Source organism: Micromys minutus, assembly GCF_963924665.1.
Source record: "Micromys minutus genome assembly, chromosome: 25".
Taxonomy (NCBI): Eukaryota; Metazoa; Chordata; class Mammalia; order Rodentia; family Muridae; genus Micromys; species Micromys minutus.
The window spans coordinates 4,465,202-4,488,427 of NC_137960.1; the positions used below are offsets into that span (position 1 = coordinate 4,465,202).

General features: G+C 53.1%; 1 protein-coding gene and 1 pseudogene across 2 annotated transcripts in view; both read left to right on the plus strand.

Moving 5' to 3' along the window:
• The window catches only part of PPARD (peroxisome proliferator activated receptor delta), a 64,421-nt gene that overhangs the window by 26,878 nt on the left and 14,317 nt on the right, over window positions 1-23,226 (plus strand). Inside the window, exon 3 of the mRNA XM_080937612.1 lies at window positions 22,580-22,786. Within this exon, the coding sequence (XP_080793738.1) occupies window positions 22,660-22,786 (127 nt within the window). The 5' untranslated portion in view covers window positions 22,580-22,659. The remainder of the gene's footprint in view (window positions 1-22,579; window positions 22,787-23,226) is intronic.
• Window positions 10,692-11,216, plus strand: LOC308436567 (acyl carrier protein, mitochondrial-like; annotated as a pseudogene). Its single transcript has one exon. The product of its transcript is annotated as an acyl carrier protein, mitochondrial-like (transcript).

Consider the following 23,226-nt stretch of genomic DNA (forward strand, 5'->3'; position numbering starts at 1 on the left):
TTCCCTCTCCCGGGCTGGAACACCAAGACATGCCTTCACCTGAGTGGGGACCCATCTTCCCCAACGGCTCTCAGTCTTCCATCCTGACTTAAGCACCAGTGTGCGCAGTACTAAGTACCAGTGCTTCGGATACTGAAGTGCTCATGGCACAGTCCCTCTCTCCCTGCGCCTCCAAGGAGAGAACTCTTGAGTCCACAGAAACCGGATGTCCCATTGGTCCCTCAGCCTTCCGAGTCCGATTTCCCTCTTTGTAGGAGAGCAGCTTGCAAGTCACTGCTGGGTCAGGGCCACAGGGAGGGTAGCTCAGAATCTGCTGCTGAGGAGAGAAAGAGTGGAGTAACGCGCATCTGCGGCAGGCCTAGGTGGGTCCTTGGGTAGTACAGCAGGCAGCCTGGGCACCCCGTAAGGCATGGGTGTCCTGCTGTACCATGTTAGGGTGTACCTGTGTTTCTCATGGTCCAGAATGGTTGCCATGGTTCCATGTGTTACACCCGAGACACTTGGCGGAAGGGACAGGCATGGTATCTCATCTCTTAAGGAAACGTGAAAAAATGTCACACAGGCATGCACACGCACACACCAGGACTTAGTGTCTCAGAGCTGTGGCTACTTATCTGTAAAGCGCCATAATATCCAGGCAAAGGCCAGGACACACAGAGGAGCATCCGCTGTTGACACTGCTGTCTGTGGTGGCCCGAGCTTCCTTTCCCATCTCCCTCTGACTTGGGCTCCGTGGTGTCTGCTGCACTCCTGCCCTTTGCTCTGTTTTTCCCTCCTCCTGCCTCCCTCCCTTTTCCTCCCTCCTTTCTTTCTGACCTTGATCCTTCTCAGTTCCCAGGAAGTGGGAATCAATAGCAGATACCCTCACATGAGCATGCGCGGTGCCTCAACCAGTGGACCTTCATCACATGCAAAAAACCAAAATCTGGTGGATGGTTTAGGTCTGGGCTTTGTGGTCCAACTCCAAGGCAGAGGAGACAGGAGGAAATACACACACACACACACACACACACACACACACACACACACACACGGAGCTAGCATGACCTTCCTGGTGGGGAAGTTCTTCACTGGTGCACATGCTACCTGGAATAGAACTGGCCGTCTGTCGATGGGCAGGCAGAAGAGAGTGGATATTGTATTGGGCAAGCATACACAGTCAGCTGCCGTTCGTGCAGCATGAATTTAGTGCCTTCTGTCTGCTAGGAATCGCCTAAGCACCCTCATTCCAGGGGACAGCAGGGCTATGCCAGGAGGCAAGCACAGATGAGAAAGGAGCCAGCCGACCCCAGAGCAGCCTCCTGGCTCACCACTGCCCACCTCCGGAGCTCCTGCACTCCTGCTCCCACACTCCTCCTCCCTTTTGTCGTCTTTGTCCTTGTTGCTGGGTGGCTTTTCTCCCTCCAGTTCTGACGTCAGCACCACCACCTGGAACCTGGGGAAGCAGCTGGCTTAGTAGGAGCCTCTGGGAACGAGCCATGTGATTAAAGAGCTGCTCCAGCTGTAGACGCTCAGACAGTGGCTGGAAATATCTTATTCTTGGGCATACTGGGCCACCTCCAAGAGGCTGGATGAAGGGTCAGGAAGGGGACATGAATCCTCAGAACCATGAGATCCTTTTCCAGGCTTGTTAACTAGTGTGAGCATTTTGTCCATGCTGACCAGAGAGGCACTGTCGCGTGGGACAAACACAACTGTGAAAATAAACATTGATGTTCCTTCCTGGGTCCAGAGGAAAAGCCTCTCTGTCTCTGTCTTTCTCTCTGTGTGTCTCTGTCTCTGTCTTCTCTCTCTCTCTCTCTCTCTCTCTCTCTCTCTCTCTCTCTCTCTCTCTCTCTCTAATGTTTTCTTGAGATAGCCTTTTTAGGTAGCCCAGGTTGGCCTTGACCTCAGGATCTTCCTGCCTTAGCCATCCAATTGCTCTTAGCTCCCAAGAAGCCACTGAAGCAAAGGTGTGCGTCTCGCAGTGGCCTTGAACTTGCTGTGTGGCCAGGGATGGCCTTGAACTTGTAACTCTCCTGCCCTGCCCTCCCTAGTGCTGGGGATGGAACTCTAGGCTTTGTGCATCCAAGGCGAACAGAGTTGTACTCCCAGCCCTTGCTTGGTCTTTATTCTTGTTCTGGCCCAGGTCTGTCCTGTGCTGTTCTCTGAGAACTCAGGCAGGCACTGGGGTGTGGGTGCTGTTGCAAAGGATGAATCAGGGCCTCCCTCATCCCGTCTCACCCCTCCTCTGAGCTGAAACCCAGCCCCGCCCCACAAGCTTTTTCCTCTTCCTCCTCCTCTTTTATTTTGCATGCAATGGTGTTTTGCCTGCATGTGTGTCTATGTGAGGGTGTCAGACACCCCAGAACTGGAGTTATAGACCGTTGTGAGCTCCATGGGGTGCTGGTCTGGAAGTGTGGCCAGTGCTCCTAACTGCTCCAGCCCCATCTTTTTCTTAAGTCACGTGAGGATTTCAGTTCCTGGCCTCACTTGCTGCGGGATTTGGAGTGCTTTCAGGAAGCTGTGGGTGGGAAGGCGGTTAGCTGTGGTGTTCCTCAGGAGTTTGTCGGTGACTCTGGGCGCTGGCCTCAGCTTCCGCACCTGCTGCGCTTTGATCTGCTGTCCCTCCCTTGCAGGGCTATTTCAGGGATTTGGGAAGCATGTGTCGTTAACATCATCGTAGGCAGTGGTTGCACCCACATACAGAGGCCTGTGTGGGACGCCACAATAAGAAATGAGATTTTGTGGGCAGGGGCATGGTAGATATGTGGAGTGGCTGGACCAGTTGGAGGAATGTCTGGAGGCAGCTCCAGATGAAGCAGACAAGTCTTGAGCTAGGTAGGACAGGGAGATGAACTGAGGACATTGTCCAGCCTGTGTGCGTGGGCTACTGTCCCCTGACTGCCAGAGCTCCCAGTGTGGAGTAGAGAACAGGAGAGGAGAGCGTGGCTGGTGTTGTGCTGGCATCAGGGCCACCTGTGTGGCATGAGGTAACTGCTGTGGATGCTCAGAGCTCTGATAGGTCTCTGTGTGGGATTTAAACAGTCAGCAGGAGACAGATTTCAGACCAGGATAGGAAGGTGGCCAGGCACAGGTGGATCTCTGGAGCAAGGAGGGTCTCCTCCGTCTTGGAGGAGGAGGAGAAGGAGGAAAGACAGACTTCAGGGGAAATGAGACTTGCAGGCAGTGCAAGGCCAAGGCAGAGGCCCAGCCTAGAGCCCTGGGAGAGCAAAGAGAGAGGCAGAGACAAGAGCTGAGCCACCCTGGGTGGGCCACTCAAGAGTGTGCGACTGTTCTGACCGGAGCAGGGAAGTAAGGGAAGAGGACCAAGCTAGCAAGTCCCATCTGCTACAGTCTGGGGCGAGGCCGGAGGTGTGGATTAGGGGCTGTTGCTGGATTTGGAAAGAATACTCAGGACTCAGCACTTGGTCCTTTTGGTCCTGGGGTGATTTGGATCTCTGAAGATGATAGGGGATGAAGCAGTTGCTCTGGAAGCCTAAGATCAAGGTCAAGATGGAGCCAAGAGTGGATGCAGACAAACCCTCTTGTTATCCAACTGGCCACAGGGATGGCGCTTCAGACCAGGCCGCCCCATGGCCAGCTGTGGCCTGGCAGAAGGGCACTGCAGCCTTTCTGGCCTCACATACACCAGATGGTCTGGTGCTCTTCGCACATCTGTAAGGTGGGGAGAGCGGGAGAGTGAGCAGCACTTGCCCAGAGTAGAGTGAGCACGGACCACGCTCCTCGTGGCTCACTGCCCCGAGCACCCAGCTTTTGGCTGTAGGACAGTGAGTGGGGGCTGTCAGTTGTTGGCATTCGCAAAGCTCCAGGAGCATGCTGGGTGAGCTCAGAGGCCATCCTTGTCTCTGTACATTAAAAAGAAAATTAAGTCGGGCATGGTAGCGCATGCCTTTCATCCCAGCTCTTGGGAAGCCGAGGAAGGCAGATCTCTGTGAATTCAAGGATGGCCTGGTCTACAGGGGGAGTTCCAAGATAACCAACCAAGGCTACAGAGACAGAGAGATCCTGTTTGAAAAACCAAACAAATTAAATTAAAAACAATAATTATTACACTAACACATTTGTTTGTTCAGTCTCATGTTCTCCCTCTGACCTCAGGCTCACCGTGACGAGGTTGGATTTGAACTCACTATCTCCCCCACTGCCAAGTGCTGAGCTCAGAAGCTTGCCCGTGCACAGGCCCTGGCTGTCTCTGCAGGCCCACAGCAGAATCTTCTGGTGTCTGGGGCCTGAGCCCAGGTTTCCAGGCATCCCTCAGTGTGTCCTCAGATGACCTCAGGGCAGGTGGGGAGAGCTCTCCGGGGTCCAGGTTCAGCCTGTTTGTTTGTCTTAAAGTTAACATGTTTATTGATACAGAAATAGCATGTACACAGATCAGAATATGGCCCAAGAGCATCTCTGGGCTTGCAGCCCCACCCCCAGAACAAAGGAGCATGTGCCTGGCTCCTCCCTGTGCACACACTCACTCACACTGATCTCAGTTGCTCTCTTCCTGCTCCTCACCCTGAGGCTGAGAAGCTTAAATTGATCTCACGCCTCGCTTTTCTCACTGGAGCCTGCAGTTGGACTCTTTCCTTATCAACCACTGCATTCTTTTTTAAACCATTTTGATTCCCATGTGTGTGTGTGTGTGTGTGTGTGTGTGTGTGTGTGTGTGTGTTCGTGTGCGTGTTTTAACCAAAGAAACATTTGTGCCACTGGACACTACAATGCCTTAAACTTGGTGCTGGAGAACTGGCTTAGCAGTTACGAGCACTAGCAGCTCAAACTCTTCCCAACTTCAGTCCCAAATCTGGCATTGCTCACACATGCTGCAAGAGGTATTCAGGCAGACACACACACACACACACACACACACACACACACACACACGTTTTAAGCTGTACACTTGAGTCAACTGGGCCTTCTAAAGCAAAGCTCTTCCTGGCTCAGTGTATATAGTCCACAATTCTTTGAACCAGTAAGGAAGCTTCCAGAACATGAAAATGGCCTCCTAGAGACTCAGAACAGGCGGTAGCCCCTGAGGCACACAGCAGGCACCCCAGGGCTCTACAGAGATGAGCACTTCACTTACGGACATGACAGGAGCCAGCCCCTTGTGTTGGGGAGGAGGAGGTCAGAGCCACCACTCCTCAGGAGCCGCACGCCTTGTGTTTGAGGCAGACTCTCTCACTGGGACTTGGCTTGCTAAGTAGGCTAAGCTGGCTGGCCAGTGACCCCCAAGGACCCACATGTCTCTGCACCTCCAAGGGCCTCACACATACAGCATCGGGCAAAGCTTGCCAATGGTGACTGGTCAGGAGTGCTGTCACCTCTCCTGGGGGAGTGGGCACTCAGGAACTCTCCAGGGTTCTGGAAGGGGTCACCATCTTGACAACAGACACCATTGGTCTGTTGGTCACAGCCCAGGCAACCAAATGCATACCAGCTGCATTGAAAGCATGTGGGACGGGCGGTGGCAGAGAAGCAGGAGGCGTACAGAGGGAAGTGGTGGTTAAGGCAGTGTTTGAAGGACAGGGAGGTATGAGTCAGGGTAAGTAGGGGCTGAGGAGTCATAGGCAGAAAGAGCTGCCTCTGTTGATGCCTCAGCGTAGGGAGAAGCTACTGGTGAGGTAAGATGTCAGGCCCTCAGCTTCTCCACTGACATTGCAGACCTCTGGTGGTCTCTGCCTCTTTCTTCTGTCTCCTTACATTGAGATTTATCTTATCTCACACGTGTGGGTGTTTTGCCTGTGTGTATCAGCAGCATGCAGTGTCCCATGGAGGCCAAAAGGGGGCGTTGAAACTGTTGTTAGAGACTGTGCAAGAACTGGGGACCAAGCCTGGATCTTCTGCAAGAGGAGCTAGTGCTCTTAACCTCCGAGCCATCCGTGGTCTCTCCTCCCAGGTCCAGCCTCAGAATTAGGTTCACTTGTTATAATTGGGATCCAAGGCCACGTCCTGCACCTTATCTGAGAACTGGATGCCTCAGTGAGGTGCGGCTCACCATCCCCCATTGTACACTGGCTGCCCTGCCTGCCTTACCACGGCCTTTCCCACCTTGCAAGTGTTCCTCAGCAGGCTTTGCTTCCTGTGTGGTCTCCTCACACAGCTGTCTGTGCCAGGGTCAGTGTGTTTACACAAGCTCAGCACCCAGGCTGGTCCAGGAAGCGACTGTACCTGAGGAGGACCTGGACTGCAGCTGGGAGCCTGCCCCTGGAACACGGTGTTTTAAATGAGCCACATAGAAAAGGACCTAGTGCCGAGACTCCATGTTCCCAACAGTCACTGCCTTCAGGATTTGGGAACAAGGGACAGAAATTTCCAGAAATGCCTTAATTCATAAATTTTTCTTTCTTTCACAACACTATGAATTTTAAAAGAAAAAAAAACTGACTTTCCCTGCTTCCTTTTATTTTTCATGCTTGGGGGCGGGGGCAGGGAGTGTCTCGGGCTCTATGTCTTCCCATATCTCCATGCTGATAACGGCATTCCAGGCACGGGGTACCCCGTGCTCATCTTAATTTAATCTTCCAAGATGGAGTGTGAAGTCCTAAGTTCCATTTCCAGAGCCCACACTAAAGAGCTGGCCAAGCACCTGCAATTGCTGGAAGGCGGGGAGACGGGTCTTTGGGGCTCGCTGGCCAGCCTAGCCTGCTTGCCAACCTCCAGGCCTGTGAGAACCCCAGCCCAGGCCATAGACTGCATTCCTTAGGAGGCCAGCCACCTGAGCGCTAAGGAGAGAAGGTCACGGGTTCCCAGCCAGCCAGGACTACAGAGTGAAAATCCGGAAGGCAAACCAAATAGAGGCAGGTGTGGTAGCCATTGCTTTAGTCCCAGCAGAGGCCTGCAAGACCTTCCCCTGTATGTGTGAGCCACTGGCAGCCCTTTGGGAAGCATGCCTGGCTTTGGGACCACGCAACTCCACTGCCTCTTCCCATGACTATGACAGAGCCTCTGGACCCGAGGCTGGGAGAAGTTGGCTCCCCAGGCCAGACCCCTCTGCTCAGTAGTCAAGCTTACTTGTGTTTGGGGACAGTCTTACCTTGTCCTATGTCAGTCCTACTTCTAAGGTGGCTGGTCAGCACTAAGGTCACTGTGTGTGAGCACAGAGCTCACAGAGCGCCACACCCTGTGAGGGAGAAGAATGTGCCTCCCAGCGCCCTGTGCACCTGGCCGTCTCTCAGGTAGGAAGCAGGCCTCCTCTGGGCTAGCTGCAGGCCCTTTGCCTGCTCTCATCCACTTTTAGAAGGAAAGCTGTGTCCACCGGTGTCCCACAGGCACCCTTCCAACCTCCACCCACTCCCACAGGGACGTTCAGGCTGCAAGGACCAGACTGCGAGCCATGGTAAAGTTAGTGCCTAGGGTTCCCACATCGATAAGGAAGGCCCTGCCTCTGTCTGGACTCCTGCGGGAAGACAGGAGCAGGAAGCTTTAGTGGGGAAGGCGTGTAAGGCCTTGCTAAGCAGGTTATGGTGGGCAGGGAGGTGCCACCTGCTGTAGCCCCAGGATTTGGGTGGAGGCCTCCAGAAAAGAGGGCTGGGACAGCTAGGTGCAGAGAGGCAGCCCACAGCCAGCCCACAGACCTGTCTCTTCCCAGTTTGCAGCAGCCTCAAGGAAGCCGCTCCTGATCCCTGAGTGAGTAGAGAGGACTCTGTCCCTAATACCCTTGGCGCCCTCCCGAACACTTGCTGTTGAGAAGCTGGTGACTAGGGCTGAGTCAGGATGTGGCCTTTCCAGTCAGGGCCACCTTGTCCTGTGCCTGTTGCCGTAGCACTGAGACAGCTCTCCAGACTTTCCTGTACTGTACCTTCACCCTCCGCAGCCTCCAGGAAAACTCCTGAGTTGGAGGCCAAGGCCTGAGAGTCCTGGCAAGGAACAGGTTGCTCTGTGCAGTTTGGGGAATGCACTGGGACATCTTTCCCTGGTTCATGGCTGCCTCAGAGCCTGTGTTTTAGCACTCCTGAGCGAACCAGCATTTACAGGTTGTCCTTGTCACCAGCATAACATCTGGTGCACTGAGGCACACTTCCCGGGCATTCTGTGGAGAGCCGGGTCCTTGCTTGTGGGTGGAGAAGGAGCCCAGTGTAACCTGAGTGTGAGGTGTGCTGCTCTGGTAATGTGTGAAGTGGCGCCCCTGTAGCCTGCTTCTGGCATTATTTCTGTCACATCCACAGACCCCTCCTCAGCAGGTTTTCACTGGCTGAGCTGCCCAAGGGGATCTGGGGTTTCCTAGCCAGTAGATCTGGAGAGGACATGGTTGGGCTCCCATCTCTAGGGAGGTCTTCTAGGGCAGGGAGAGCTCATCTGCTCCCTGCCCCTTCACTCACTGCTTCATTCCTTTCCTCGGGGACCAGGAAGTCCTTGGGGACTTCCTTGGGGACTTCCTGCTCTCCAGAGCTGAGTAAAGCAGCCCTTATCAGGAACTAGAAAGCCCCAGGAGGTGTGTGCTCAAAAGCAAATAGAGACTGTCCTGAGGCCTCCTTGCCCCATTAGCACCCTCCTAAATTGCTTCCGGAGAGTTTAGCCACTGCCTTTCTTTAAAGTTCCTAAGGTTTGTTTGTTCCTGTGCCTATGAGTGACAGTCAGAGCCCAGCTTGTAGGAAAGAGTCTGTTCTCTCCTATTGTGCGGATCCACTTCAGGGAATAAGGCAAGTGATGTCCTTACCCACTGAGTCATCTCGAACACGGAGCTTCAAGCTTCAGTTCTTCAACCAGCATCAGCAGGGCCATAATGCCAGAGCTTGGGAGTTAGAGAGGAGGCTCAGGAGTTCAGTGTTGTCCTTGGTGAATCCAAAGCTGAACTGAGCTGCATGAGACTATGAGACTTCTTCCCTCTCTCTCTCCCTCTCTCTTTCCCTCTCTGTCTCTCTGAGACTGGTTCTCGACATGTAACTCTGGCTGGCCTGGAGCTCTCTATATAGACCAAGCTAGCCTTGAACTCACAGAGATCCACCTGCCACAGTCTCCCAAGTACTAGGATTAAAGTTGGCAGCACTATGCATAGCCAACATGAGACTTTCAAGAAATCAAAGTTAAAATAGGAATGGAGAGGTGGTTCAGAGGTTAAAGTCAGTTATTATTACTCCTACAGAGGACCCAAGTTCAACTCCCAGGACCCCACATCAGATAACCAACAACCTCCTGCTACTCCAGCTCCTGGGAGTCTGATACCTTCCTTTGGTACACATGGGCACATGCCCACACACACATAAATAATTAAAAACAAAAAAAAAATGTGTCTTTAAAATTGTTTAATGTCTTCCATATCTAATACCTATTCCAAGCTAGTGGGTATTAGTTCTGGCCTTCAGATGGGCAGCTTAAACCACAGAAAGGCCAGACAGTGGCCCAGGAGTTCCCAGCTTGGTAAGACGGAACTGAGTGAACCTTTTACAGAGTCTGGCACCAGAGCTTCCTCCTCTGTCCCGCTGGCTTCCCGCTTCTCTAGCAAGGGACATGAAGTTGTTGAACTGCCTGAGCTCAGGTTAGCAAGCAGCACAAGGGCAAACCCCCAGCCCTTGTTTCCTTCCTGCAGCTCTGATGAAACACCCCGATGAAATGTACCTTATGAGAGAAAGGGCTTATTGTAGCTCACAGTTCCAAAATGTAGCCCATCGTTTTGGGGAAATCAAGGCAGAGACTTGAGACAGGTGGTCCACAGTCAAGAACAAAGAGAAAATGAATGCAGGCTTGCCTAGTGCTTGTTCAATTCAAGACCCAACCAAGGGAATGGTGCCACCCACAGGGGGCGGTACCTCCCTTTTATTCTTATGCAGTCAAGACAGTCCTCCTAAGGCCAGCCCATCGACTAGCCTAATCCAAACAGCCTTCACTGAGACTCACTTTCCAGGGGAGTTTGCCTGATGTCAAGCTGACAAAACTATCACTGTATCTTCTGGACTTGGGAGGAAGTTTGAAGTTAGGATACTCAGACTCACAGAGAGTGGAGAGAGGGACAGTTTGTGCATGGAGCACAGGCTTAGAGAATCTACAGGAGGGGCATACAGACTAGACTCAAGATAGAGAGCAGGCTTGGCACACGGCAGGCTGACGGTTCAATGCACAGAGACCAAAATGACCCTCAAGGGCTCTGCCTGCAGGCTGGAGGTCTGAGCAATGATGACTGTCCACCTGAGTCCTCCTGGGCCACCATGAGACATGCTTCTACATAAAGGATTTTTGTCTCCCTCATTGGGGACTTTGTGTGTGTTGGTGAGTGTGTGCAGGGCCCTTGGAGGCCAGAAGAGGGTCTCAGATCTCCTGGACCTGGAGTTCCAGGTGACTGTGAACTACCTGAGTGGGTGCTGGGGACCCTCTGGAAATGCAGCAATCACAGCAAACAGGTTTCCATCTCCTACCGGGAGCTTTTGTAAGATAATCACTTTTTCTGAATCCCTTTTTAAATCACATTTTTAAAAATGTATTTACCTTTACTTTTTAAATCACCACACAAACTAATAGGTCTCTTTGTACATATTCACATGCACTTAGCTTTGGTTGGCCCTCCCCACTGATGCTCTCCCTCATCCCCTTGCCTCCCATACCTTCCTCTTCCCCACAGTCCTCCCTACCCATGTTCACATCTCATGCATTCTGTTACCTTCTCCAGTCAGCCCATATACCGCTGCCCTTTCCCAGTACCCTGGCCTCTACTTACAGTGACATCCGTTTAAGTGCACAACATGAAAACCAGAAGTCAGGTAGCCATGGCGTCTCATGTCCTTTGTGCCTGTGTCCGCCGCCTGCCCACGGTCTTTGCGCCGCTACCCCGGCTTCCCGCTTTGGCCTTGGCCGACCGCTCAGCACCACTCTCTGCTCTGAGGGAATCCGGAGGAGGCTCGGGACTCTGCAGTCTGCCTTCGTTTTCGCACAAGTGCCTGGAACGGTCACACATTTGTGCCACCAGAATAGTGATGTTAGATTTGTGCCCCCACTGACGTTAGAGGGAACTGAGGACCACGTTCTGTACGTCTTGAAATTCTATGATAAGACTGACCCAGAAAAGCTCTCCGTAAATTCTCATTTTATGAAGGACCTGGGTTTAGACAGTTTGGACCAAGTGGATATTATGGCCATGGAAGACGAATTTGGGTTTGAAATTCCTGATATAGATGCAGAGAAGTTAATGTATCCACAAGAAATTGTAGATTACATTTCAGATAAGAAGGACGTGTGTGAATAAAGTATCGGAGCCCTCTTCCTCACTGTGAGACTCCAGAGGACACGCGATGGCATCTTGGCCGACTGACAGCCATTCTGTTCCACTTGTATTTAAATTGTCTGAGTGGTTTACCCTTTAAAAATAAATCTATTACAAAACTAAAAAAAAAAAAAAAAATCAGAAGTCAGATCCTGCCTTAAGGCAGGAAACATAGACAGCATTTGTAACTCGTGTAATATTTTCTAGTTCCATTCTTAATGGCCAAATAAAATCACATCGTGTGACCAGACGCCAAACAGGACGGGGCCAAAAATAACGGAGAGTTCAGTCAGGATATAGAAGGATTTTATAGCCTTGGCATTCAGGAGTGGGGCTGGGAGCCGGTTGTGATGTGGCTACCTCCTGTCTTCATGATAGATTGGTTCTCCACCCCTGCCAGACCCATGGTCCCTCTCTGGGGCTCCGGTGCTCTCTTCTGTGAGTGGAAAGTTGTTGTCACCACTTAGAGATTTTCTTTGGCTCCGTGAGTCCGGAATCTGGGACACTCTTAACTGTCGGGATAAAAAGAATGTTCATTTCACCTGGCTAAACAGAAGCCAGCTCTTTCCTAGAGAAGGCTTTCAAAGCATGGCGCGTACTTCAAAGCCCCTTTGCTAGCTGGGCAGGGTGGCCAGTGCCCTTAATCTTAGCACACAGGAGGCAGAGAAAGGTACCTCTCTGCGTGCTTGAGGCCAGCCTGGTCTACAGAGAGAGTTTCAAGCCAAACAGACCTTGTCTCAATAAGACCAAAAGACAAATCAAAGTTATTTTCTCAGAAGACAGAGAGATGGAACAATAGAAAAATACCGTGGCGCCATGGCTGGAGATGAGGCTCAGCTGGTTGGGTGCCTGGAGAAAGTAAGAAGCTTTGGTATCCATCCCTAGCACTGCATGGGAGGCACATGGTGCACAGCAGTGATTTCGACATCTGCAGGTTGAGACTGGAGGACCGGGAGGTCAAGGCCTTGCTTAGTGTCATGTGAGGTTTGAGGACAGCCTGAGATACATGAGACCATCTCAAAAAGAAAAAGAAAAAGGAAACAGTTTAGCATTGGTTTACTTCAGGTCAGTTTTTGTAAAGATTAAAGCAAAGAGGGAATAGAGTTCATTGGTAGAGTGTTCACCTAGCGTGTACAAGACCCTGCATCCAGATTACAGCAGTACGGATAATAATTAAACAGACAAAACCGGAACTGCCTTGCAAAGTCAGCGAAGACAGAGTTGTTTGGAAAACTGGGCAGCTGTCTCATTCCTGGAAAGGCCGGGTGGCAGTTTGGGGTGGCAAAGGGAGGTGGTGTTTTAGCATAAGTTTTGTTGTTGTTTAGTCTGATTTGTTGGAGCTGGGTGGGAGAGCCTAGTCCAAAACAGCTGCTTCCTGTGATTGTTTGGTGCTGATCACTTGTGGCCGATTGTCTGTGGTTTGACTCCAGCAGTGTGTGTGTGTGTGTGTGTGTGTGTGTGTGTGTGTGTGTGCTCTGTGTAGGAAGACTTGTAGAAAGTTAGCCCTGTGCATTTGTCTGTGACCTGCCCCGCAGCCTTTTCTACCCCTGCCACCATGGTCTCTGGATTTTTCCTTCTACCTCACTCTCCTAAACTGGAGTCCTGAGTACCTGTACCACCCTCATGTTGGTCTTTATTAAAAACCATCTGTTCATTCATGGCTTTGATTTCTTCTCTGAACTCCACTCTCTTCTATCATGAGGACAGTTTATTCCCAGGATTGATTATCCCAGATGGCCCAGCTCTCTTTGGTCTCCTTGAACCTTCTCTGAGGCCTCCGGCTGGACCCAGCACCTGCTCCGCCCTCCTGCCTCACTGTGTGCAGCAGGTGCTGGTTTTCTCTTCCACTCTGGGAACCCAGAGCTTCAAGGCACCCGATGGTTTGCCACCGCCTCCCCTGTGGAGTGACACTTGAAATTCTGCTCAGCCCTAACACTTAGAGCCAAAGGGTCAGTAGCACCAGCGTCCTCGGCTTCTCGACCCTGTGTCTCCCCAAATGGAATCAACACCAGTTTCTTCTTACCCTGGTAATCATGAGTCCTCAGGATCTAGAACAGTCTAGATCTCACTCTGTGGGTCTTGACCCCTTTGGAGGTCAGATATCAGATATCCAGCATATTAAATGTTTACATTACAATTCGTAATAGTAGCAAAGTTACAGTTATGAAATAGGAACAAAGACAGTTTTATGGTTGGGGTCACCACAACACGAACTGTACTCAAGGGTCACAGTGTTAGGAAGGTTGAGAACCATTGCTCTAGAGAGAAGTCAGGTGGGCTGGCAACAGAGGCACAGGGAGAGGCGGGTACAGTAATGCTTCAGCCTCAGCATCGAACATTTTCTTTCTCTCTTATTTTGAAGGTGTGTGTGTGTGTGTGTGTGTGTGTGTGTGTGTGTGTGTGTGTGTGTGTGCGTGTGTGCGCAGAACCCTCAGAGACCAGGAAAGAGCTTTAGATCACTGAGCTGAAGTTAGAGGAGATTATGAGACGCCTGACGGGTGACACCTGGGACGGAACCGTGCTGCTAAAAGGAACAGTAGCATGAAAGAATCACCTAGCGCTGCCCGTGGGCACCTGACCGCCTTTCATTCTGTAGCCATTCCCTCAGCACGCAGCGCTTGCTGCCGTTGTGTTCTGTTAGGTGTCTTTATTAACTGTGCCGAGGAAGCGTGTTTCGTGGCTGGATAGCGCTGTGTTTCTGCGTGTGCTCTGTTTATCTGACCATCCCTCTCTCGGCACTGGCTCAGTGCTGAACGCTCAGCATGGTAAATATGGAGCCGGCCCCACCTCCACCCCCACCCCCACCCCCGTAGATATGGGTGCCATGTTCCAGCTGTGCAGTCCCTGAGGCTCCTCCCTCCCCAGAGATGGCCAGAAGCCACTCAGCCTGCCCACCTGCCCTTCCTCACTGGCCACCGCCCTGTCTCCTCCGGTCATTGTCATGCCCTCCCTTTGGCTGGCTTCTCATCTCTTGCCCCCGACAGGCTGGATTTCCCCAGACAGAGGTCCCGGCGATGAAGTGAAATCCCAGGTTGTCAGTACTGCCTGCCCGGCTCAGACAGGAGACAAGGATGAGGGCACGTCCCTGACCTGAAAGCTTCCCTGGTCTTAGTGGGTCAGAGAGGAAAGTCATGTATCCAGGCGCTGCCTGCTGAGCAGAGAGCCCCACGGCAGGACCGCTGGCCTGAAGGCTGGCCAGCCAGTTCTCAGCCCCGGCGTCCCGTGGATGCCTCACATGGAACTGTGAGTCCCGGGCATGTGGTTGTTCCTGTTCATTGTGCTCATGTGTACTGTGCGTGCTCACCAGAGCACACTGGAACACAGGCCGGGGTGCGGGAGATTCCTGAATGGCCGCTTGGCTCACTGGGGTCTCGGAGCAGGCGCCAGAAGCACAACTCAGCCTGGATCTTTCTAGGAACAGGCAGGCAGCTGCTTCAGAGCTCACGCCAGGCCCTGCTGGTGCGTCCCCCTGCCGGCTCCCTGCCTGGTGCCCTACACAGCCTTGGAGTTTTAAATTCAGCCCGCTCCTTCAGAGCCCTCCTGAGCCCCCTGCTTTTCCCAGGTCAGAGCCCCTCCCACCCTTCACCTCTCTGTACCTGGAGCCGGTCCAGCTGCAGCACATGACCGTCCTCTTTGCGTCTGGAGTCCTGTGTGTTCTGTATCCATCAGAGGCCTGCCTGACTGAAACCGGCCTCTCCTGGACCAGCGTGCTCCAAGCGTGCCCCATGGGGCTGGGTACCAGTTCTCCAGGGAGGCATGGTCGTCAGTCACACCTCAATATTTGTGTCAGCCTCCTGACCAATGGACTCAGCAAATGATTGTTGACTGAGTAAATGCCGGCAGATGGCAGCCACTGGCAGACACTGAGAGCAGGGCCGCGCAAGAGGGAGGACACTGGCAGACATAGCTCCAACGCCCTCGTGAGAAGGGCTCTGGGGAGGCCTCTGGCATGGTTCAGAACCCCTGAACGCTGAAGGCCTTTGGTTAGAGCCGTTGTTAGAAGAACCCTGAGTCTTCGCAGAACCCGGGAGGCCTCCTATTTAACACAGCAGTACCTTTAATGGAGTTCCCCGGGTTCAGGTGGCGGTACTTAAACACAATAATATTATTAAGAAAATAAGCCAACCATGATGGCACACACCTTTAGCACTTAGGGGACATAGGAAGGGAGTGGATCTCTGTGAGTTCAAAGCCAGCCTGGCCTATAGAGTGGGTTCCAGCCCAGCCAGGTCTGATGTGTCCAAAGAGATGAGACTAAAGCACCGTAGGTCTGTGGTTGTTTCTAGTTGTGTGTGTGCTCGCAGATACACATATACACATGTTCACTTGGGTGTGGAGGCCACGGGTCATCCTTGTCTCTCACTGACCTGCGGCCTCAGCCCATTCATCAGGCTTGGTGGTAAAGCATTTATACACCACGCCATCTAACGGCATCCCCACTTTGGGAAGACAAGGTCTCACTGCGTAGCCCAGGCTGGCCTTGAACTTGCAGCAAGCAGTCTTTCTGCCTCGGTCTCCGCTGGAATAGTAGGCATGCACCACGCCAGGCTTGTTTTGTCTGTGAGCCCATGTTTTGAATCTTCTCCATCTAGCTGAGGGTGGGCATTGCCCCTCCTATTCCAGAGTCAGGCAACTCCCCCCACCTTGATGCAGGCAGCCAGCAGCCCACCTGAGGCCCCTACTTCCTATTCCCAGCTCAGGCAAGAGCTCCCTTCCCTCTTTCTCTTTTCTACAACACTCTTTGCCAGAGCTTTTATTTTCGTTTAGTGCTGCTTCCGGATACTCACAGAAGAACTGGAAATACAAGGGCCATTTCTGCCTGTGTGGTTTGTCCTGGCTGGTTCCTGCTCTTTCTGGTGTTTTGGAGATTGACCTCAGGTACCCACTAGGGTGAATCCACCCCTGTCTCGGGTACCCTGATGGCATGGGGTGACCTGAATTGGCAAATGGGAAGCAGCGAGTACTGCAGAGTTGCTGGCCCAGAAAATTGGGTTACTGGGTCAGCACACAGATTACTGATTGATAGGGAAGCTTGGGACCATCATCTAGGGGCTTTCTCTTAGGGCCCCTCCATGCTGGTCCCAAACCATTAGAGGCGTGGGACAACCTCTGCCTCAGTAACACTACTAACCCTCATCCTCGCCCTGACCTCCATAGTGGGCAACAAGGGAGAGGAAGCTGGACAGTGGCCCGGGGCAGGAGGTCAGGAAGGCTCAGGCTATTGCTCCAGCAAAGACAACATATTCTTCTCTTCTCCGGGACAGTCTTCCTCTGTTTGACTTTGTACCTCTTCGGAGTATTCAGGGACAGAGCAGGGAGTGCCCTGCAGGTCTCCTGTGGTGGAGTCAGGGGCAGAGAGAGAGAACTGTGCAGTCCTGGGGTGGGGGTAGAGAGAGAACTGTGGAGTCCTGGGGTGGGGGTAGAGAGAGAACTGTGGGAGTCCTGGGGTGGGGGTAGAGAGAGAACTGTGGGAGTCCTGGGGTGGGGGTAGAGAGAGAACTGTGGGAGTCCTGGGGTGGGGGTAGAGAGAGAGCTGTGGAGTCCTGGGGTGGGGGTAGAGAACTGTGGGAGTTCTGGAGTGGGGGTAGAGAGAGCTGTGGTGTCCTGGGGTGGGGGCAGAGAGAGAGCTGTGGAGTCCTGGGGTGGGGGGCAGAGAGAGAACTGTGGGAGTCCTGGGGTGGGGGTAGAGAGAGAGCTGTGGAGTCCCCGGGGTGGGGGTAGAGAGAGGGTTGCGGAGGTCCTGGGGCCTCAGTGCTTGCACACTTTAAAATCAGTGACCTCATTCATCTGAGTCTTCCCCAAGACAAATGGGATGCACATAGCAGCCACAGTCCCTGCAGGTGTTCTGCTCTGCACGCCTGCCTCAGTTTCTCCTGGTGGGCAGCTGCACTTTGTTGACTTTAAGGCTTGAGAACTTTGGGAAAATGAGTGTCACCCCCAGATTAGGGGAGGGGAGGCGAGCCAGGGTCTGACTGAAGCCTGACCCAGAAGCTGGTAGAGGTAGCTTCTAAAGGGCCCCAGATGTGAGTAACAGGGACATGAGGAACCTTGGCAAGGGCTGCAGGCCAAAGCTGCGCTTATCCATTCACCAAGTGCCTGTTGAACACTCACTAAAGGCACTGTGCCAGCAGCACAGAGCACAGTCCTGGAGCACCGTGCTGTGGTGAGGTCAGGGCAGCCAGCAGCCCTTGCAGATCTGGAGTCTGGACTGAGGTAAGCAGGGCGGAGTGGTGCGAGCCCAGGACGGCTTCTTGGAAGGAGCACCAGTGAGAACCCAGGAGAGCGATCCTCCGGGGAGCCAGCAGCACTCCAGTCCCACGCTGAGCCTCCGTGGCTGAGCGTGATAGTGGGATGAGGGGCAGGGGACAGAGTAGTAAGGAAGGGCTAAAAGAAGACTCAGGGACCAGAGCCTGTGGCTACCTTCAGCTATGACATGGTGGGTTTTTTGGCAGGAGTAGGCAGGGGGGCTGTGGTGGGGAACTGTGGTGGTTGGAGGGGGGACTGTGGCAGACTCTTGTGACATTGAGCTGAGGGCTTGCAGCCACACAGGAGTGAGGGCTCCTGACTCAAGCTGACAGGAGATTCCAGCACTCTGGGTCCTGCCCCTGGGCCAGCTACCTCCTGGGGCATTCCTGACTCAGCAGTAGACAGGGTACACGGTGTCATGACAAAGACCTGACCTCGAACTAGCATTTTTTACCTGGGGACAGTAGCACCCGGTTCTTAGGGTATTTATAAGAAGGGTCGGTGCCCACAGAGTTAGGAAGCTTAGGGTTAGTGAGCCAGGGAGTGTGGGAGCTCCACCAGGGCAATAGAGACAGTGAGGAGGCACGCCTAAGATGGGGCTTATGAAGGGGGCCCTGGCATCCTGACTCCCCACAGCCACCTTCACCCCAGACAGGGCAGGCCTTCTCTCTCTGAGCACATAGCCTGCTTGGCCATCGGGAGAGCTGAGCCACCAGGCAGAGCACCACCTGTATTTCCTTAGCTGACCTCCCAGGCAGTAGGATGTCCTCAAAGGAAGCCCACCCTGCTTCTCTCAGGGCCTGTGGCCTCCTTCCACTGTGTGCCAGTCCTCCCTAGAGGTGTGGGTCATTGGGTTCAGCTCCTGTATGTACCCGTGCCAGTGAGAGGTAGGTGGGGCTTGCCACTCCCACATCTACCCCTTTCTTTCCTCCCTCCTCTCCACAGTGTCTCTTCTTGGGTGGTGAACCTGGGTCCTAGAGCTGGGACTGTATGCACCATGTATGTACATGTATGCGAGCGTGTGTGCATGCGTATGAATGTGTGCACACCCCAGAATCAGAGCAGTCCAGGGATTGTTTTTTCCAGAAAACCACTGCGCTAGAACCACCCCAGTTCCCTCCCCTCCTTGTGGCTGCACATAAGGCCCAGAATTGCTGCTGAAGGGTCTGAGGCTCAGCCCCGACCGTAGGCAAAGCTCCTGATCATGGGGTTTGTGACCTTAACAACGCTGGTAGCAGAGGGGAGACTGGTAGTGAGCATTTAGTCTGGGCAGGACTATAAAAGAGAACAGGTTCCTGGCAGGTCAGGTGGTACGAACCTGGGAAAGGCCACCTGGAGGTGGCTCCCGGCTACAGGACCCAGCAGTGACAGGGCACCGGTAGTGTGGCCGGCTGAACCCAGCTGCAGATGGAGCAGGCAGGGCTGTCTGAAGAACAGCTCTGGCAGAATACAGGGCTGAACTGCACCTTGGCCGCTAGAGCTACATGTGAAGCATCCCGAGAGATGCACGCAGGTTTCAGAGCAACCAGTGGATCCACTGTCACAGCCAGTATCAAGCCAGGGAGAAACGTTGTCATGGCTGACGTTTCTGATCCTGATCCCAAGTCTGAAGAGGCAGCCATGTGCACCCCAGAAACTAAGCAGCTCTCCTGGTTGTTAGGAGAAAATCTCCTGGCAGCCAGATATAAGATGAGCTGAGGCTTAGGGATGAGTCTAGGACATATGGCCCTGTGCAGCATTGCAGGCTTCTTCCTGCCGAGGCTCTTTGTAGTCCTGTCTCCGTGCCACAGTCCTTGTCTGTCCCAGTCAGCAGGCTAGAGCTTACTTACCATTGAATGTGTGTGCATGTGTGTGCATGCATCTGTGTATGTATGTGCACACATGTGTCCTTGAGTGCCTGTGTGTGCATGTATGTGTGTTAGATGCATATCACAGCTAACCAGTGGAAATCAGAAGACAGCTTGCAAAGTCATTTCTGTCCCTACACCACGTGGGTCCTCAGGGATCTAGCTGGGTCTTCAGGCTTGGCAGCCAGTGCTCCCGTTGCTGAGCCGTTCCCCACCCCAGCCCCGTGTTGGGGGCTTTCTGAGTCCCCCCATTCTGTTGGCTGTATCCCAGGCTTCATCAGAATGTTATAAGCAGCTTCTCCAGCTGACTTCTGGGAAATCCAGACTTGAGAGTTCTCCTACACCACTGTTATTTTTGTGTTTCTATTTTATCCTGATTCTGATGATTTGTGGAAAAGACAACCATGTCAATCAGTTTCCTGCCTGTATTTCTGACCAAACTATTCAAGAGAACACGTTAAAGGAAGGAACTACTTACGATGCTTCACAGTTGCAAAGGGTTCATTCCCTCATGGTGGGAAAGCACGGTTCATATCTTGGTGGCCAGGAAGCAGAGGTAGGGCAGGAGGTTTGGGCTAGCTCTCTCCCCTCCCCCGTTTCGTCCGGCTCTGCCCCTAGGATTGTTCTTGTCTATCATGGAAGGCCAGCCTTGTCTTAGCATATCATCACTCCGTTTACAGGGGAGGTTAGCACTACTGCAGACACCCCTACACATGGGGCTTCTGGGATGAAGCAAGCGCACCCCCCCTTAGTGGGGGGTGTTGCTGTGGCTGCTCAGCGCCTAGGATTAAACCATGTAAGCATCCACGTAGGCTTGCTTGTCCAGCCTCTCCAGTGGGTCCACATGTTTTATTTGAAAAAAACACCTCAGGGATGGGTGTGCTGGAGTTCAGCTTTAATTATGTAGCCCTGGCTGTGCCTTAGAGCTCTCTGTATAGACAAGGCTAGCCTCCTGTGTTGGGGTCACGGCGAGGTCACCATGTCTAGCTAGCACCATTAGTCTTTGCTAAGGAATCTATGAGCTATTTTAAGGAACTCAGCACTCAGATAAAAGTTGAGCGTATTTTTCTCTGTTTATTGTTTAATCTGATTCGGTTGGACTCTTAAAACAGTGTCTTAAGTTGCCTAGGCTGGCCTCAAGCTTGCTATATACTTAGGCTAACCTTGGAACTGGTCCTCTGTCCAGACCACAGGCTGCGCTGCCACACCTGACCTGTGCCCCTGCCCAGGACCTGATCAGGGTTCCCCGAACACTCCAGAAGCTCTCTCTCTGGCCACTGGACTACAAACATTCCCTATACTGAATAGAACTTTTATATCATTAAATCTGTTAATCTTTTACCTGTACTCTTGATACCCATAAAGCTTTTATGAATTTACTGTCAGGCCTGTATCTTACTCACGTAAGACAAGTTTTATGTGAACACATGGTTTTGTTGTTCTGATAGGGTTTCCTATAGCCCAGGCTGGCCTCACACTTTCTCTGTAGCTGGGGATAACTCTGAACTTCTTACCCCTTGCCTCCACCTCCTGAGTGCTGGATTACAGATGTGCACCACCACGCCTGACTAATGGGTGCTGAGGACAAGCCACAGAGGCTTGGCTGCGCTGGAGAGGCAAGCACGCTCCCCACTGAGCTACAGCCCCTGCCATGGTTTACTTGTCTGCTGTCACTCTGATGCTCTGCTGCCTTTGTCCTTTGTCTTGGAGTGGCTGTGAGGGCCAGCATCTGTTAGCACTTTCTCAGCTGTTCTCATGGCCCAAACCCACATCTTCTCTCTTGATTTGAGGTAGGGGTATGTCTGTCCATGTGTGTCTGTGTCTATGTGTGTGTTTATATCTTCTTTTTTTAAAAAAGATTTATTATGTATACAGCATTTCATTTTGCCTGCATGTATGCCTGCAGGCTAGAAGGGGCATCAGATCTCATTACAGATGGTTGTGAGCCACCATGTGGTTGCTGGGATTTGAACTCAGGACCTTTGGAAGAACAGTCAGTACTCTTAACCACTGAGCCATCTCTCCAGTCCATTTGTCTATATCTTCTGATGAAGCTACTCACACACTTCCTGTGCCTGTCACTTAGTGAGAATCTTCCAGGTCCACACATCCCCATCTTCTGGCTCTCTACCACTTAGGCCTCAGTGCTGCATGTCCATCTGCCCAGAGCACAGCCTCTGAGAGGCCACTGTGCAGTCCAGGACTCAGGGTGGCCGTATGGAGCTCAGTGTGAGGAAGGAGAACATAAGACACAGACGTGCTTTGCTGGGCAGCACTGGTTAAGCGTGGTTGCACTTCACAGATGCGGGGGATTAGAATAGAACCCTCAGGGCTGCACACCTTGAATCCCGTGTTTAGAGGACAGGATCTTTTTAAGTTCTAGGCCAGCCTGGTCTACATGGGGCATTTTGGGAGAGCCTGGGCTACATAGAGAGATCTTATTTCACAAAAACAAAGAAAAAATAAATCATACACACGCACGCGCGCGCACCTAAGCTACTCGCTAACCCATTGAGAGGAGCCAGGTCCCAATGGGGCCTTGACCAGACACTCAGGTCCTGAAGCTGGGTATCCTGGAGAAGGGTTGTTTCTGTTTGCAGGGGATGTGGGACATGCATAAAGAGGGGCCAAGCTGGAGCTCAGGCTCTGAGCTTTAAAGCCCTGCACTCTTGCAGCTCCCTGCTGGGTGAACTCTCTCCACAGCCTCCAGAGTTGTCACTTCAGAGAACAGTGGAAGGTGCGGCTGACTGGCTTGCTCCTCCTGGCTTCCTCAGCCTGCTTTCCTATAGGACCACAGTGGGCTGGGCCTTTCCCCCATCACTAATTAAGAAAACGCCTTATGGGTCTTATGGAGGCATTTTCTCAATTGAGGTTCCCTCCTTTCTGCCAGGGTTCAGCCCCTCCTGAGTCAAGCCCAGGACACGCTGGCTCTGCGGTCCCTGGGGGCCAGCACAGTAGGAGCACAGACTGTTTCCTACCTTCCTACCTCAGGCAGGACAAGACGCTCCTCGGAACAGTGGTTCTGGATGGCTGCATCCTTAGCTGTAGTGCTGGGGTGAGGTGGGCTGCGGTGAGTGCCAGGACCCCTGGATGATCGCTCACACCAGAGTTCCAGCCCTGGGGACAGAGGGACGGGAGCTTAAGGCCATCTTTGGCTGCACAGCTTCAGGCCACCCTGGGCTTTATGAAGTCCTGTCTCTGCAGGGACTGAGGAGGGCACCAGAGCAGCACTGCTGTGTGACAGGGACCCTGCCTGTGCCCGCCACCCTCTTCCCTGACCTTCTCTGTCTCTCCGGCCCAGGCAGTCCATCTGCGCTCAGACCCAGATGTTGGCAGAGCTATGACCAGGCCTGCAGGCGCCACGCCGAGTCGGGGTCAGTCATGGAACAGCCACAGGAGGAGACCCCTGAGGCCCGGGAAGAGGAGAAAGAGGAAGTGGCCACGGGTGACAGAGCCCCAGAGCTCAATGGGGGACCAGAGCACACGCTTCCTTCCAGCAGCTGCACAGGTATGGAGGAGGCTGAGGGGCTAAGGGACAGAGGGGACAGAGGGGGGCCAGCCAGTCACCAGCCGGTGAGCCGAGGGGCCCTGAGAAGCCACGTGCAGGAATGGTAGGTGAGGTGGATATGGGCTTTTATGGGAGGTGAGAGGTGTTTGTCCCTCATCCCACCCCATCCACCAAATTGTCTCTGGCCGACCCTCCATGTACACCTTCCCAGGCAGCGTTTGGTAATGGGCTTGGCTTTGGTGCTAGGCCTTGGACCCAGAGCCTTGTGTGTGCTACCCTTGTGTGTTTAGGCACCACCACTGTGATGTGCCCCTAGCCCTAGCTGCATCGGGAATTGTGGGGCATGCCTGCAGTTGTCATGGACCACTGGGCCCAGGAGACCTGGTATTAACCCTGTGCTCTGCGGTGATTGGGTGGAAATGCCAAGTGGTTTGAGTGAG